The 19,009-nt window shown below is 33.0% G+C and overlaps 2 protein-coding genes across 9 annotated transcripts in view; one reads left to right on the top strand and one right to left on the bottom strand.

The window, feature by feature from the left end:
- LOC111429585 (trio Rho guanine nucleotide exchange factor) overlaps positions 1-19,009 on the bottom strand; it is a 232,834-nt gene that overhangs the window by 210,174 nt on the left and 3,651 nt on the right. The window lies entirely within an intron of this gene.
- On the top strand, positions 2,828-4,054 carry LOC139430418 (zinc finger BED domain-containing protein 5-like). The gene has a single exon (XM_071197382.1). It carries the CDS (start codon positions 2,828-2,830, stop codon positions 4,052-4,054), a length of 1,227 nt encoding a protein of 408 aa, XP_071053483.1.

Here is a 19,009-nt window from a genome sequence, read left to right as displayed (position 1 = left end):
ACAAATTTAGAACTCGATCGACGAAATCTATTTAACCTCCCATCGTCTTGATTAAATCATACCTAATTTATCACCAGCTTACACCATCTCACCCACTTTAAAGTGACCTTTTTATGTTTATTAAACGCTGTCCAACTTGTTCCATCACTGATAGGAGAAACTGGAACTCGACTTCAATCGCATCTATTTATATTTTTGAAAAAAAAAAATATCCCGCATAATAAAACTATTAAGATCACTATTATGGATCGTGTTTACTTTACTACGCGAACACTAATTAACGGCTAATCCTGTTCGTAAGATAATCGCGTTGTTTTTATTTCATAAATTTCGAGTCGTTCAACTTCGTTGATTTATGTTATTGACAACAATTTCATATACTTGCAGCTGCTTCAATCATCTTTAAACAAAATTAAAAAAAGAAAATAAACTTTGTTGTTCTACTTTTAGAGATAAATTAGAACAGATTATTACCACGCATTGTAATAAAACCATACATAGATTGACTTTTTGTTAACAAAAATTAAAGTTTGCGCTCCATTACCTGAGCAATTATAGCACAGCGTTGTTTTGGCCATGCTGGAAAATGATCTGGAAATTTCGTATTTTTCAATTAACCGACATGAATAACGGACGCGGCAGGAATTCCTCCCGGGTATAACGTAATTCAAGCTCGAAAATTAATTAATATTGGGGCCGCGTATACAAGGAGAGCTTTTATCTTTTAGAAAACTTCACTATCAAAATCGAATTACTGTAAACTAGTTGTAAAATTGTTTTTGGCACATAGTCCAATTCGAATTCATGGTGATTATTTAAATTGACGGATTCCATTTCATTGAATTAATTAATCACATTATATGTTTACTGTATATAACCTCGATAAAATGGACTAATACGGGGAAAGAAGTGTCCGTTATATGAAAATTTGCACTTTAAAGACTCTAGAGACGCACGGCTAATCTAGCAATTAGTTCTAATTTCCGTTCAATGAAAAATATACAACAACCTAACTAAGTAAGTCTAACTAGACCGAGAACTAGAAACATTCGGGTTTATCCGTACGTCTGTTAAGATGTCTAAACCCGAATGATTCTAGTTTTAGGTCTAGTTTTGGGTCTAGTGTTAGCTCTAGTTTTGCATTAGCGTTTGAGGTTTAGTGCAAAACTAGAGCTAATACTAGACCTAGAACTAGAAACATTCGAGTATAGCCACACGTCTCTTAAGACGGCTAAACCCGAATGATTCTACTTCTAGATCTAGTGTTAGCTTTAGTGACAGTGCTAATGCAAAATTAACACTAGACCTAGAACTAGAAACATTCGGGTTTAGCCGTCTTAAGAGACGTGTGGCTAAACTCGAATGTTTCTAGTTCTAGGTCTAGTATTAGCTCTAGTTTTGCACTAAACCTCAAACGCTAATGCAAAACTAGAGCTAACACTAGACCCAAAACTAGACCTAAAACTAGAATCATTCGGGTTTAGACATCTTAACAGACGTACGGATAAACCCGAATGTTTCTAGTTCTAGATCTAGTGTTAGCTTTAGTGACAGTGCTAATGCAAAATTAACACTAGACCTAGAACTAGAAACATTCGGGTTTAGCCGTACGTCTCTTAAGACGGCTAAACCTGAATGATTCTAGGATAAAACACCAGTAATTAACCGTCAGTCAGTGTTTGACCGTTTTTGTAAAAAAATGTAAAAAATAAGGATTCAAGGAATATCTAAAAAAATATAAATATATCCATAAATAGCCACCAGTCTCCTCTCCTTGTACGCAAAAAGTTCACATCCATACCGTTCTTCAGTTTTTGTTGTTTAGTTTCGCGATAACTGCAGGCCTATTCGCACCGTAGTAAAAAGCGTAATTTTTATGTTTAGAAATTTTCCCAAACAAGGTCGTACTATTCAGCCGTTTTTGCATGTATAATGTTTTTTTTGTTTGCCAGTGATCTAATAATGTTTTCTATTGGTTATATTAAAAAAATACCGCTTTAATTAATTATTTGTTGAAATAAAGCCGGTCAATGACTGGTAGTTCTAAATTTAATTCAAAATTAATACGGTCAAATACTAGACGAATTGGTTGTTTTATAATCTCACATGGATTTATATTTGATTAATAAAATGGAAAAATGTGTAATATCTGTTTTTAAAACTTATATCTTCCCGTTTAAGTTGTTTAGTATTTGACCAAAACTTTTATACTTTAAAACAGTGTTTCCCAAACTGTGGTACGCGTACCACCAGGGGTACAGGAACAGTTTGATGGGGCAGCTTAAATTTAGCTTCTCGTAGAGTGGTGATGAAAAGGAACCCATTCCACTTTGCGTAATTTGTTTTGAAAACCTTACCAATGAAAGTATGAAACCATCGAACTTAAAGAGACATTTTGACACAAAGCACTTTGATTACAAAGATAAACCAATCGAATTTTTTGAACATAAACTCAAAGATTTAAATCAATCTCAAAAAGTAATGAGAGTTTTAACAACAGGTGACAATCAAAAAATCCTAGAAACTTCGTATCGCGTCTCGCTTTTAATTGCGAAATGTGGTGCAGCGGAGACGATTGGCGAAACTCTAATCAAGCCGGCTGCCAAAATAATGGCAATTTTGCTTTATCACCTATCATTACTTAATGATAGGTGATAAAGCAAAACAAACTCTTGATCGTGTACCCTTGTCAAATAATACAGTTCATCGACGAATAATTGATATGGCCAATAATGTGAAACAGATGTTATTGTCTGATATTTCTTAAAGTCGTTATTATGCATTACAAGTCGATGAGTCCACTGATATCACAAATTTTGCAAATATTATGGCATTTGTTAGATACGAAAAGAACCAAGAAATTCACGACGACTTTTTATTTTGCCAGCCTTTATTAGGTCATACAACAGGAGAAGATATCCTCAACGTTATGAATAAATTTATGCAAGATAACAAAATTAGTTGGACTAAATATGTAGGAATAAGTACAGATGGTGCAAAAAGTATGGTCGGCATTAATAAAGGACTCATTGCAAAAATTCAGAAGGTTGCACCAAATGTCAAGTCCATACATTGTTGCATTCACAGAGAGGCTTTGGCGACACGTAAGATGCCTGCTGATCTGCAAAAAGTTCTTGATGAAAGCGTGAAAATCGTTAATTATATTAAAGGTCGACCTTTAAACGCAAGACTTTTTGCGCAAATGTGCGAAGAAATGGGAAGCAGCCATACCCAACTACTTTTTCATACTGATGTAACTTGGCTATCTCGGGGAAAAATTTTAAGTCGATTATTTGAACTGAGACAAGAACTTCAAGTTTTTCTTAATGATAAATTTGAACTGAAAAAATGTCTACATGACTCAACGTGGCTATCCAAATTGGCATACTTAGCAGAAATATTCTCTATTTTAAATGGACTCAATTTATCATTACAAGGTAAAGATATTTCATTGTTTCATGTCCAGGATGAAGTAAACGCTACAATTGAAAAATTAAAGTTATGGAAAACTAGAGTTAATAATGGAGAGCTAGACTCGTCTCCCTCTCTTCATGAGTTTGTGATAAAATCATTTGATAAAATTGATACGGATGTTCTGAAATGTTTAACAGAGCATTTGGACGGATTACAAGAGGGCCTGAAAAATTATTTTCCGGATTTAACGACAAACCTCGAATGGATAAGTCATCCGTTTAATATTGATTCATTTGCCACGCCAGATAATTTATCTAATGTGGAACAAGAACAGCTCTTGGAGTTATCTGCAGACGGATTTTGGAAAAATAAACATAAAGAGTGTTCTTTAGCATTTTTTTGGCTGCAAATGCAACAACTATATCAGAATTTAACAGAAAAAGTGTTAAAACATGTTTTGCCATTTCCAACATTATATCTATATGAAGTTGCGTTTTCAGCATTAGTCGATATTAAGTCGAAAAAAAGAAACAGGATTTTGGATGTGGAGCCGCATCTTCGATTAAAATTAACGAATAGGGAACCTGATTATAATCATTTGGCATCATCGCAACATAAACAAATTCATCCATCCCACTGATGCTTTCGTTAATGTTATTATTATTACATTTATTTATTATACTTTATTATTATCCATTTTATTTTATTATTATTATTTTGTTTTTGTATTAAAAAGAAGTAATATAATATTTATTTTTTGGTTGATGCTAAAAGAACATTTTTTTTAACGAGGGGTACTGGAAGTTTTGATAATTACAACAGGGCATATATACAATCATATCACATACAATCAGTTTAAATATGCGGACAATTTATAAATATAAATAAAACATATATAAAACATATTATATATTGGTCATTTATAGGACACAAACACTGAGTTTTTTAACCGATTTTAAATTTTATAAACATTTAAGCCTAATATAAATATAAGTGTAAATGTTTCATTCTTTTCTATTTTTTTAACCTTTTTTATAACAATAAAAATAATTGAACACACTGAAGCAATCTGTACAATTAAAAGGATAAAAGGTTGGTCAAACACTGACTCTTATAGTGGTCAATTATCAACAAATGGAAAATTTAGCAAATATGAATCAGATTAACTTTTTTTCAGTACCAATATGACAACGAAGCCCAAGTTTAAATATAGTGAAGAAGATCTTCAAAAGGCTCTCGATGCAAGAAGTAGGGGGTTATCTTATGAAAAAGCAGCCAAGATGTTTAATGTTCCAAAGTCAACTCTTATTTATAAAGAAAAAGGAAAAACACCAATGCAAAGGAAAATGGGCCCACCAGCATTTTTAAATTCTGATGAAGAAAAACTGCTAGTTGGATGGTTGTTTCATTCAGCAGATAGGGGTTTTCCTGTTACAAAAACCCAGTTATTGGATAGTGTTCAACTTCTGGCAAAAGTGTTAAAACGGGATATTTTTATAATTTCAAGGACGAAAGGCCAGGAAACACTTGGTTTAAGGGATTTTTATCACAACATCCTGAAGTATCTATTCGATTATCTAAAAATCTTACTGCATTCAGAGCTCGTGTCACAGAATCCTCGTTAAAGCATTGGTTTGAAGAAGTTGAATCTTATTTGGTCACTAACAATTTACTGCATAGAGGGTGTCAGATAAAAAACGCCCCAAGCTGTAACTCTGTCATTTACATTCGAAACGGTATTACGAAATGGTTTGATGAATGCTATGATTCATGCTACAAATAAATTTTTTCCAATGCCATTTTCAGTTCTAAGCAATTATATTAGCTTTTGTTTTTCAAATTGCTCCATATAGTTTTCTTCACGTCATAGGATAAGAAAATATGGTAGGATAGGATATGGAAAAAGTTTATTTGTAGCATGATGAAACTTTTCGTTTGATACCTCGCTCATGAAAATCAGAATGTACATGACAGAGTTACAGCTTGCGGCACTCTTGTGTGAGTACATCAATGGATTCAGAAAAACAAACTCTATCCAATGACGCGAAGAAAAATATACGCAGCAATTTGAAAAACAAAAGTTAATAATCACTTGAAATTGAAAATGGCGTTGGAAAAAAATTATTTGTAGCATGAATCGTAGTATTCATCAAACCATTTCATTTGATACCTCGCTCATGAAAATCGGAATGTAAATGACAGAGTTACAGCTTGGGGCGTTTTTTATCTGACACCCTGTATATTGAATGATTCTAAGAGAGTTTTTAACTGTGATGAGAGCGCTTTTTTTTGATCCCGAAAGAGGACAAAATTCTTGCAAAAAAGAAGAACGAAATATATATAATTTTGTGAAACGATGAAAAAAATGTCTTACAGCATTGGTTACATGCAATGCTGCAGGAGATATTGCGCATCCTATGGTAGTCTATGCCTATATACGATTGCCAAAAAAGATTGTTGATAAAGTGCCCGAAGATTGAAGAATAGGCAGAACGCATAGTGTTTGGATGACAGGGTCATCTTGTTTTGAGAATATTATAAATATCTTTTTTAAATGGGTAGTTAAGTCAAATATAGATGTTGTTTTTTTTCGTTCATTAACATTGAAATGGAAACAAGCAGTCCACAAATGGAAAACACAACATTTGGGTGAAAAGTTAAGCCAAGAACATTTTGCTCCTGTTTTAAAAGATGCTCTTGACAGTGTTAATAATAAAGAAACAACCCTTTTAAATATTTTCAGCGCATGTGGATTGTGTCCTTTTGACGAGAAGCACATTAATTTTAAAAAATATTTTAAAGAAGACATCAATAGTATTTCTATCGAAAATAGTCCACTACAAAACAAAGCCTTTGATCTTATACAATATATGAAGAAGAAGATGCGACCAGAGAAGCTGAGGAGTTTTCAGATAAGTGGAGATGTTTGGGAAGGATGCACAGAAGAAACAAGTTTATTTTATCTTTAGAAAGGTTTAAAATTAAAATGTCAAGACTTCGCAGAAGAAAACCACAATGATGAAGAAATCGTAAGGGTAATAGTGCACCAAGAAGATAAGTCTGACTCTTATGAGAACACTACTTTTCAAACACGTACAGATTTAATTAATAAATCGGCATTGTCATCAGGTGTTGATAAATATATTAATGAAGAACTAGACAATTTTAACGATTCTATACAAAATTTGAACATTGATTTATTAGAAAAATCTGATATCAAGAAAAAACCCCATTAAAGTCGGTTGACCAAACCCAAATAATAGATGTTTCAAATTTGGAAAAGGGTTACATTGACCCTCTAAAACCGTTTCAAGAAAGTATTCTACCAAACTCGAAGGAACATAGGCAAGAAGATGTAGCAGGAAAAAAATAATAGATGAAACAAAAGAAACCATTCCTACACCTTTTAAAAAAGCATTGTTTTGGCCTGATAAAGCTAATAGTAAATCTGTTAAACGAAAGCTTAAAGAAAACAATTCCTACAGTTGCATCATCCCTGGAATGGCAACATTATCACTTAAGAAAGGAAGAGGCAAAGGAGCTACAAGAAAAGGTAAAAGAAGAAAGAAAACAAAACAGAATAAAAAAAATGAACTCAAAGCCTGAAACTACAAAGACATCAAAAGAAGAATTGAAGTCAAATTGTGTTGTGGAAGTAGGAGACTACTGCATTGTGGACTATAACGGTTCTGAGTTCCCTGGCGAAGTTTTAGAAAAAAATCAAAGAGAAATAAAAATTACGGCTTTGACACCCAGCGAAATAAACTAGAAACGGCCAGAGCGTGATGCTGTTCTGTGGTATGACTTGAACAAAAATTTTATTAAAAAAATTCAAAAACCAAAACCAATTAACAAACGGGGAATTTAGAAATTTGTAATATTAAGTAAACATATTTTCTAGCTAATTAATTAAGGTGATTTTTTTAATTTTTTTGTTATTTTGTGTGCAGACTTTCTTTAGTAGAGTTCTTGTTATTTTTTTTTTTTTTGCAATTTTAGCCAAAGATTTGTTTAAGTTATTTTATTTTGTTGTTTTGTAAACAAAATAAATCACTATATCGCTTCTGTATTATATTTTTGCATTTTATTTTAAATAAAGAGTCAAAAAATAAAAACATTTTTTTGTGAACAAAATAGTATGGAAAAATAATGAAACTGAATATTATATTAAGAATCGGTCAAACATTTACGGTTTTAAGGTCAAAGACTGGATCTTATTGGTCAAATAATGTAATCAAAGCGAAATACTGTTTTCCTTTTTAATTTAAAAAAAATATTATATCATGATGTTATATTTTATATGTAGGGTAAGTAACTTTAAATGAATCAGATGTGTATTTGATCATATTTTGATCATTTTATTTAAAGGCACAGAGATCTACAAGAAAAATAATATGACTCGGTCAAACACCGGCATTAAAAACTCCTTAACAGGTCAAACACTGGTGCGTTTACCCTAGTTCTAGATCTAGTGTTAGTTCTAGTTTTAGTTCAATGAAAAATATACAACAATCTAACGCTGAATAATAACTAACAAACTGCTTTTTATTTCATACCGATATCTCGAATAGGTCTCGAGACACAATTTTTTAGAATATAACTTTCAATCTTATTGGTGTTATACATGAGAGGAGCTTGGAGGAAGCTTGGCATGCTGATTCTAGATAAAATTTCTAAATTCAGATTAAATTTGATTTAAAATGCTTTTCATCCCGATATGTCGGTTAGTTCTTGAGATAAACTTTTTTTTAATTTTGAGAATATAACTTTTAAACTTATTGGTATTATACATGGAAGGATTCAAAAAATCATGGCGTTAATATTTATCAGAATTAATAAATGAAGCTTGGCATGCTAATTCTAGATTACATTTGCTTTAAAATGCTTCTTATTTCATCACGATATCTCGATTAGTTATCTCGATTAGATACAAATTATTTAATTTGACAGTTTCATCGTTAAATTAGTATTGTGCATAGATGAGTTAAAAAATCGTGACACCAAGAATTATGGGAATTAAAAAATAATACTTGCTATGCCAATTCCAGGTTAAATTTGCTTTAAAATGCTTTTTATTTCATCCCGATATCTCGATTAGTTCTTGAGATACTGTTTTTTTAATTTTGAGAATATAACTTTTAATCTTATTGGTATTATACATGGAAGGATTCAAAAAATCATGGCGTTAATATTTATCAGAATTAAAAAATGAAGCTTGGTATGCTAATTCTAGATTACATTTGCTTTGAAATGCTTCTTATTTCATCCCGATATCTCGATTAGTTCTTGAGATACAAGTTATTTAATTTGACAGTTTCATCGTTAAATTAGTATTGTGCATAGATGAGTTAAAAAGTCGTGACACCAAGAATTGTAGGTATTACAAAATAATACTTGCTATGCCAATTCCAGGTTAAATTTGCTTTAAAATGCTTTTTATTTTATCCTGATATCTCGAATAGTTCTTGAGACACAATTTTTCAATTTTAAGAATATAACTTTTAACTTTATTGGTATTATACATGGAAGGATTCAAAAAATCGTGGCGTTAAGATTTATTAGAATTATAAAATCAAACTTGGGATGCTAATTCTAGATTAAATTTACTTTAAAATGGTTCATATTTCATCACGATATCTCGATTTGTTCACGGTTGTGAAGTTAGCCATAGATTCTAGCCATAGATTTAAAAATCGAAAAATGACCGATTTTTGCAACTCGAAACGCAAATTAAAATTCATATTTGAGTTTAGCACTCTTAGAATAACCCGTATACAAAAATTTACGGGGGGGTGTTTTCATTTAAGGGAGTAAAAAAATCCCAAAGTTGTGAACATTGCGTGCGCGCGTATACTGTTCGACCAAAATCGAAAAATGACTAATTTCTGCAACTCGAAACGCAAATTAAAATTAATATTTGAGTTTAGCGGTCTTAGAGTAACCCGTATACAAAAATTTACGGGGGGGTGTTTTCATTTAAGGGAGTAAAAAAATCCCAAAGTTGTGAACATTGCGTGCGCGCGTATACTGTTCGACCAAAATCGAAAAATGACTAATTTCTGCAACTCGAAACGCAAATTAAAATTCATATTTGTGTTTAGCGGTCTTAGAACAACCCGTATACAAAAATTTACGGGGGGGTGTTTTCATCTAAGGGAGTAAAAAAATCACAAAGTTCTGAACATCGCCTGCGCGCTTGGAAATTCAGAGTTTTTGATTATTAGGTTGAAAATATGTAAGAACGGATGTGAGAGTGTAGGGGCGCAATCGTTGACTAAAAATGTAGGAATCTCATCTGGGCCAATTGTAGCCTTTGTCTTGAATTTTTTGAAAGATTCAACCATTTCGTCGTAACTGACTTCGGAGATACCAAAGGTGACAGAATTAGTATCATAAACAGCGTGATCGTTACCAGTAGGTTACCAAATGATGCAGGACAGTACATAGCCTCAAAATGATCGACAAATAAGTTAACTACTGTTGGCAAATCGGACACACTTAAGAGAGCCTGGAGATCTTATATTGTTTCTGCTTATATTAACAAAACGCCAAACGTTTTTTGGTTCTTTTCTTATGTCCCTCAGAGATTTGACATAAACTTGTGCGATGATATCTGCAATGAGTTTTTCTATACAATTTATGGTGGTGTTTTTTTAATCTAAGCATTCTTATTAGGTTAATTGAATGCAATACAGGATATTTCGAGCTTGCATGCTTGCCCTCAGATTTAAGTACGTGAGCGTCCAGGCCGTTGTATAATGCTTCATAAAAAACATTACAGTATTGTTCAACCGATGATAACGTAAATAGATGAGTCCAGTCGATGTTAAGCAGTACCTCGTACATGTCAGGCAGATAAGATAACATCTCGAGCTATCAAATGTGTAGGCACCGTTACCGAAATAGTAAGTAGTAATGCCGATTGGTAATTATCTTCTCATACCAATGTAAAGTCTCACTGTTTAATTTGAAACTCAAGTTTGAGGAAGCAAGTATCAAATCAAGAGTTCTATCAATGATATTCATTACATTATTTAATTGCAGAAAGTCATTATTACTTCAATATTAAAATCACCCATGACTATGGTATCCAAAGACATATCCAACATTGATTCAATGTAATCGAAGGTGTAACTATACATACATTCCTCCAGGTGTAACAGGTGGGAAATAGCAGACAACAATGTTAAAGGCCGATTTCGTCTTTTTAAAGTCAATCCGTACAGCTTTCAAGTCAATTGATTCAATAGGACAGGAGGCAATCATGATATTCGAAGTAGCAACTCCGGAATTAACAGCCAGTAACATCTCTCCACCCTTATGGAAAGATCGATCACATCTAAAAACGTCATACCTGTCTGGAAAGATCTCGTAGTCTAGGACGCTCTTCTTGACCCAAGTTTCACTGAGAGCAATAATATCAAAGTCTGATGCATCGACCAAAGTAAAAAATTTGTTTTGATAGTATATGTTGTACTCTTTTCGTTAGGAAGTTACTAGTTTTTCTTAACAATTCTCGGACATCCATTAATGAACTGTATTCTTAAATCATTTTCACCGTATTCAAAATCCGCATCTAACAAGGGAAATGAACAATCAAAGAAAATTTTGCGTAAACTTGTGGATGAGGCTCATTGGAAATAATTTAATTGGTCCTTATTTTTTGCCGGATGGTTTAACTAGCGCAGCATACAATGAATTTTTACATAACAATTTAATAGGCCTGCTTGACCATGTACCTTTAGAAAACAGATGTAATGTGGCTTTCCAGATGAATGCCTTGCACACTATTCCCAAAATGTTGAAAATTCATTAAATGAAATGTTTCCTAATGGTTGGATTGGGAGAGGAGATCTAATTCCATAGCCTGCAAGGAGTCTTGATTTGACGCCCCTTGATTTTTATGTGTGGGGCCACATGAAAGAACATACACCTAACATACACCCTATGTTTACACAAGTCAACTCTAAGGATGAATTAATAGAAAAAATCAAAAACGAAGCATATGTTTTAAAAACGTTAATTACAATTACCCCCCCATAAATTTTTGTATAGGGGTTGTTCTAAGATCGCTAAACTCAAATATGAATTTTAATTTGCGTTTCGAGTTGCAGAAATTAGTCATTTTTCGATTTTGGTCGAACAGAATACGCGCGCACGCAATGTTCACAACTTTGGGATTTTTTTACTCCCTTAAATGAAAACACCCCCCCGTAAATTTTTGTATACGGGTTGTTCTAAGACCGCTAAACACAAATATGAATTTTAATTTGCGTTTCGAGTTGCAGAAATTAGTCATTTTTCGATTTTGGTCGAACAGTATACGCGCGCACGCAATGTTCACAACTTTGGGATTTTTTTTCTCCCTTAAATGAAAACACCCCCCCGTAAATTTTTGTATACGGGTTGTTCTAAGACCGCTAAACACAAATATGAATTTTAATTTGCGTTTCGAGTTGCAGAAATTAGTCATTTTTCGATTTTGGTCGAACAGTATACGCGCGCACGCAATGTTCACAACTTTGGGATTTTTTTACTCCCTTAAATGAAAACACCCCCTCGTAAATTTTTGTATACGAGTTATTCTAAGACCGCTAAACACAAATATGAATTTTAATTTGCGTTTCGAGTTGCAGAAATTAGTCATTTTTCGATTTTGGTCGAACAGTATACGCGCGCACGCAATGTTCACAACTTTGGGATTTTTTTACTCCCTTAAATGAAAACACCCCCCCGTAAATTTTTGTATACGAGTTATTCTAAGACCGCTAAACACAAATATGAATTTTAATTTGCGTTTCGAGTTGCAGAAATTAGTCATTTTTCGATTTTGGTCGAACAGTATACGCGCGCACGCAATGTTCACAACTTTGGGATTTTTTTTCTCCCTTAAATGAAAACACCCCCCCGTAAATTTTTGTATACGGGTTGTTCTAAGACCGCTAAACACAAATATGAATTTTAATTTGCGTTTCGAGTTGCAGAAATTAGTCATTTTTCGATTTTGGTCGAACAGTATACGCGCGCACGCAATGTTCACAACTTTGGGATTTTTTTACTCCCTTAAATGAAAACACCCCCCCGTAAATTTTTGTATACGAGTTATTCTAAGACCGCTAAACACAAATATGAATTTTAATTTGCGTTTCGAGTTGCAGAAATTAGTCATTTTTCGATTTTGGTCGAACAGTATACGCGCGCACGCAATGTTCACAACTTTGGGATTTTTTTACTCCCTTAAATGAAAACACCCCCCCGTAAATTTTTGTATACGGGTTGTTCTAAGACCGCTAAACACAAATATGAATTTTAATTTGCGTTTCGAGTTGCAGAAATTAGTCATTTTTCGATTTTGGTCGAACAGAATACGCGCGCACGCAATGTTCACAACTTTGGGATTTTTTTACTCCCTTAAATGAAAACACCCCCCCGTAAATTTTTGTATACGAGTTATTCTAAGACCGCTAAACTCAAATATGAATTTTAATTTGCGTTTCGAGTTGCAAAAATCGATCATTTTTCGATTTTTAAATCTATGGCTAGAATCTATGGCTAACTTCACAACCGTGATTTGTTCTTGAGTGTTAGTTCTAGTTTTAGTTTAATGAGAAATATACAACAATCTAACGCTGAATAACAACTAATACTAGACCTAGCACTAGAAACATTTGGGTTTAGCCGTGCGTCTATTAAGACAGCTTCTAGAGCTGAATAACAATTAAAACTGGAACTACCGTCCTTGATTATTCATCGTATTCATCTATGAACATGGAATAGAGCAACTTGAGGAATAACCCGAGATGGATTCTATTTATAAGCGCTAACATTTATATTTAAATATAGTGATGTATTAAAGAGATAATAATAGTAATAATAATAATAGACTTAAAAAATATTTTGTTCGTTATATCCGAAATCCGTTCTAACGACGTCCGATATATCGAGACTTCACATTAGCATTTATAGAATATGAACATTTATAGAATTAAGAATCAAATTTTTGTATTCACCACATTAAAGCTAATTTGAGTTTGTAAGCTAAACTGTTAATCATGCTGAGATCGTTTCTACATCGCAAGCAAGATTACATTATAGGCATACATTCCAAACAAGTTTCAACGGCCACTTCTTTCGCTAAAATAACCCACGCATTTTCTCATGGGTTCTCCGTACTCAATTACACGAATCTAATTTAAAAACAACGAAAAAGAAAAAACTTGCCATTATGCAAACGCCAAAATCCTGAATAAAATATTAGTTTAATCTAAATTTACATGTCGCTCGTTAGTTCATTCGCCCACTGTAGTTAGTGGCACTTCGGCCGCAGATCAGTCCTCGTCGAGGGAGACACGTTCAACTTTCCGCCCACCGCATCATTTCGCCACGAAAATTAATTAAAACGGGCCAGAGACGAAGTCCTCAGAGGAGGTTTTCTACTTTACGGAGTATGCAAAGCCGCGGATCGATACGAAGCCTCGTCATCGCGTCGTGTTTAGACAACGAGTCCCCACACGAGGTAATAATTGTTTGATGTACAGGGCCACTTTGAGGGAAAAAAGGAGGAAACGAAGGCCCGCGGCGAGTACTTTTGAGTGCACACGAGACGGAGGCGGCGGCGTCGGCGGGCGTTCGGTTGCAGAACTTAAAAATAGGGCCGCTTTCCACCCTTTTCAAAAGCTCCTGCATACAAAATCGCTCGCCGGATTCTTCAAAAGGGCCCTGCGACCAGGGTATGAATGCCGCTTTTTTTTTTCGCACGCCACCACGGGAACAAAAATCCCGGAAAGGGCCCCGTTGTTGTTGCCCCACGTATTCAGAAAGGAGGCCGTGGTGCTGCTTGGGGCTGCTACTGCGTTTTAATCTTGGATCTTATTTTGCTGCGAATAAAACCAGGAATGTACGAACAACTGGTTTAAAAGGACGTAATCCACATGGAAAGTGTATGTTTCACGCACGATTCCATTCATGAAAGTCCAATTTTAAAATTAATTCCCACTCTCATTTCTTTTTCATTACTATTTTTTCTCATCTTTTAAATGAAGCTAAATTTCAAAATTTCTTCTTATTATTTTTAATTTCTCAATAATGCTGATACTAGAACACAGTTATAAGTAAATTAGACCACGAGTCAAATAAAAATATTTTCACATAACTTAAAATCGCGGTGGATTGATTCATTAGACAAAAAATTAAAAAGGGTTCCTTAGTGGTAATAGATTTTAATAGATGGCGCTATCATTTGAGTAATTTAAGTAATAACATTTACTATTTTCGAATTTTGTTGTACTTTTACTGGTTTATTTATATTTTTGTTGTCTAACTAGTTTCGGCAAAAAGCCATCATCAGAGACAACTACAAGAATTGTTAATAATTGTTCGAATTGTTGTCTCTGATGATGGCTTTTTGCCGAAACTAGTTAGACAACAAAAATATAAATAAACCAGTAAAAGTACAACAAAATTCGAAATTTTTTCTATCACGTTAAACAAAGGTATAATCGATATTAACTTCAATTTCAACCTAATTTACTATTTTCATGAGGACAAAATTATCTGTTTCATTCCAAGCAATAAATTCGTGACAAACACCCTAAAAATTACAATATTTGAACAAAATGTAAGCTGTAAGGCATTCATAGACATATTCTATCAAAATCTTTGTAAAGTGGTGAAAAATTCTTGAAGAGACTATTATTAATGGAAAAAAGGTTATCCGTTGTGCTGAAATCTTCTCCAAAATGTTAGACATTTAACAAATCCTTGTATGTCCCCAAACATTAAACATGAAAAAATAAATAATAATAATAAATACTTATACCAAACACGACAATCGATTTCTTATGTTGCAAATTTAATATTCGAGGATCCAATAACTTAATATTGTTTATAGAAAATGCGGTTTATGTTCATTTTTAAAAAATTTCAAGCAAAAGGGATCAAAGGCAAATTTTACAAAGGGTGAACTCTTGCGAAAGCCTTTAGAAGCAAGCCGATATTCTTAGAAAATAGAAATATTATATGGTTTGAATTCATATTCACATAAAATATTTTTGTATCACGCAAACAGAAAAATAAAAAATTATAAATAAGTATATAAATTGTCACAGAATAAGAAATTTATTCTTATTTCTTCCCATTTCCTCATTTATAATGACCCCATTATACTATAACGTGTCTTAATTAAATAAGGAGACTAGAAACGTAACTCCCATCCAACAAAGCTTGTGATTCCGAAGATATATTAGGTAAATATGTGATATGTTGTCAGTTAAAGTTTGCACTCCATTGATTTCTTTCAGGGATAAACTTGTTGTCAATTCTAAGAGTGAGTGACATCAATTGAGGTATTGCTTTCAAACATAAACTCTGTTTATCAAGTTGTTTGCAATAAAATTTTGCATATTTTATTCGAGAAAATACAAATAAAACATGGTATTTCGAACTACCACTACTACGTGATATTTATCTTGTGAAAAACTATTCAAAATCTCAATAAGCGCTAGCATTATTCTGCTTCACGTCTAGGTGAACATGGTCATCCTTCTGTTTACCTAAAACCAGGGAGTTATAGACTGCACGTTATTATCTTTTAGAATACAATCCATAAAGTATTTGTACCTCCCTGCTTCAGTCTCAGTGCATTGAAAGGTGTTCAAATTTTTCCAAGTTTTTTTTAAGTACTAACTCATTTTTAAGTATTTCCAATTTCCAAAAATTAATTACTGCCCTAATGCAATACATCCAAAGAAACTTAAGCTGAACCGCTGGTTTAGTAAAAAAAGACCATTGAGTTTAAAGTTAATTTTGATGGCATCTCACGACACTGTGCTTCTTCAGAAGAAACGAGTCACCCCTCATTTGGAAAATGTACGTTACGTGATCAAACAACTTAAGGCGGTGAACAGTATCACATACAAGAAATACAAACGAGACATCATTTTTTGTAATCCTGGATTCCTAGATCTCTTGGATTGAAATCAACAAGGTTGGATAAACCTCATTTTGTCCTTTTTGTAATGCCTTCATGGGAGACCTATGTACATTGAAGCACTTTCATCGGAAAGATTGTAGATGTCAAAGTCATATAACTATAACTGTCGAAATCTAAAACGAAATTATCTCTCACATGAGAAAAAGAAAGCATTCTGGATAAAGTGGAAGCAGATAACCATTATTTCGTATTATTACGTTGTAAAAAGATTGAGCTTTTAAAAGCAAATTAAACGCTTTTTCTGTCGTCAAAGAGCATTTGAGCTAATCGTTATCTACTACATCTATATTTTGTAGGTAAAAATCTGATATTGCTCCAAAGATATTTTGTCAAAGTACTGCATTAGAACGATTTATGAGATTGCCCTTACTGTCAACTGGCAATTTCAAAGTTTCATATAGATTTGACTGTAGCAATCTAAAATGCGAATTAGTCCCTATACAGGTCTGTAACAGTTTCCTTTGTCGGCTATTATAGCTTCTAATGGGCAATAATATGTTTATCGGAGTAACCTACACTCTTGTAATAATAATTGAATGGTAATTGATAAAATCTTGATAAAATTTGCATATGTCAGCAGATTAAAATTTCTTGTATAATAAACGTCGCAGAAAATACGAAATCACAGTTAAAACCATACTGACAAACCATTTTCCATACTGACGAGATATCTTCTGAGGATGACTCTTTAATGTGAGCCGAAACCGGTAAAAATCGAATAAATAATATTATCACTAAGTACAATTGTTTCTATTTATTTAAATAACACTAGAAACATTCGGGTTTTGTCGTGCGTCTTTTAAAAAAAGGTTTGACGTTTCGGATGCCATGTTGCAACCTTCTTCAGAAACTGGTTCGAAGTGACTTTTTCTCAAAAGACGCACGGCAAAACCCGAAAGTTTCTAGTGTTAGTTCTAATTTTAGCTCAATTAACTCCGGCCGTGAAAGCCTTCGTACTTATAACTTGTAGATGTCAGCAAAGATACTGTATTTTTCCTGTTCAGCAAATAAATTTATAACGATTGCATCTACAAGTGATTACGTCTTTTATGAATAACACTTCAGAAAGTAATATAAAGAACAGATTTTCCTATACACATCTTTATTTTTGATTTTATAAATAACCACAATAACATCGAAATAGCTAATAAAAATTAACACGAAGGTATGAAGAAAGAATTTGAAAGTAAATGCCAGCAGAAAACCTAAAGTCGCAAAGTGCTGTTTTAAATGTAACTAAATCTTCATAAACATCTGTTCCATAAGTAATTTAACACGAAAGAATGGAAAAGCAAAAGATACTCTTTAAGTTGAGATGGTATCAAAATATAAACAACCATAAACGAAGTCATAAGCGAGCAAATACGCCAAATACATTTAAATCTTTGTACTTTCTGAAGAATATCAACATTCTTTTCAGAAACTCTAAAAAAATAAATAATCATATAGAATCATATAGATTACGTAGTGCGTCTTTTGAAAAACTGTTTAACTTTTCTGAATTCGAACTTGTTTCTGAAAAAAGTGCCATCTGAAACGATAAACACTTTTTCAAAAGACGCACGACCTAACCCGAAAGTTTCTAGGTTCTAGGTTTAGTTCTAGTGTCTAGTTTTAATTTAATTAACACCGGCCGTAAAAGCCTTCGTGCTTATATTTGCGTGATTTTCCAAAAGTGTATGTCTTCTGCGCAGTATTTTGCACATGTGTGGGCTCTTCTATTTTGCAGGAAACTTACTGCATTTCCGAGTGGTACATATAGACGAGGGAACTTTATCATCCAACAGGATAGAACATCTTGTCAAACTTACAACTAATTAGCTTTCTATATGGCTTCCACCATTTTCTAATTATTTACAAATCTCAAGAACAATCTGGTAGAAGAATGTGATTAGATTTCAAACCCCTACGAGCGACGCGAGAACTATCATGGACTCTAAGTACATGACTAAGAACATGACTGACGAGTATATTATAAACTCCTGCATTAAGAATGCCCACATCTACGGATAAAGAGAATAAAAAGGAAAAAAAAAATTGGCGTAAGTCTAATTCAGACTTCATTTATACAGTATGTCCCCGGATCGAGTTACAAAGAGGAAAAAAAATTTTATTACTGAATTTTCAAACTTATCTCAGCATAAATAATGCGTCGGATATGTTCAAACCACTAAATCGCACGAATTTTATACTTTAACTATAGAAGGTAACTAATTATTCCGATTTTTATGTAAAAATTGGACTTTTTTCTAAGTTGATAAATTTTCAAGTTCAATTTATGATATGTAACCATAGAAACCATAAAAGTTATAACTTATGTTAGTGAAAAATATGGCTAAATAATTGAATAAAATATTTTAAATATAAATGTATGTAATAACTAATAACACACTATGTAAGTTTGCAAGTGAACAAATCAACTATTCAGCACACATTTGAAGACAAGTTCTAAATTCTTTGCAAGAATTACGAATTTCCGCCAGTGGTAGAGATTCTATCGCATTAATTATTCTTAGTTTTAATAGTTCTGCATCTCCTGGTAATGGTTCACTGTGAACAATTTGTTTCAATCGTCCCCAAAAATAAAAATCCATAATTGTAAGA

This window comes from Onthophagus taurus, chromosome 1 (genome assembly GCF_036711975.1).
Source record: "Onthophagus taurus isolate NC chromosome 1, IU_Otau_3.0, whole genome shotgun sequence".
Lineage (NCBI taxonomy): Eukaryota > Metazoa > Arthropoda > Insecta > Coleoptera > Scarabaeidae > Onthophagus > Onthophagus taurus.
This window is presented reverse-complemented; position numbering and strand designations above follow the sequence as displayed.

Excerpts from the sequence above, each read along its gene's own strand:
- LOC139430418 (XM_071197382.1), top strand. The coding sequence starts at position 2,828 with ATGGCATTTGTTAGATACGAAAAGAACCAAGAAATTCACGACGACTTT.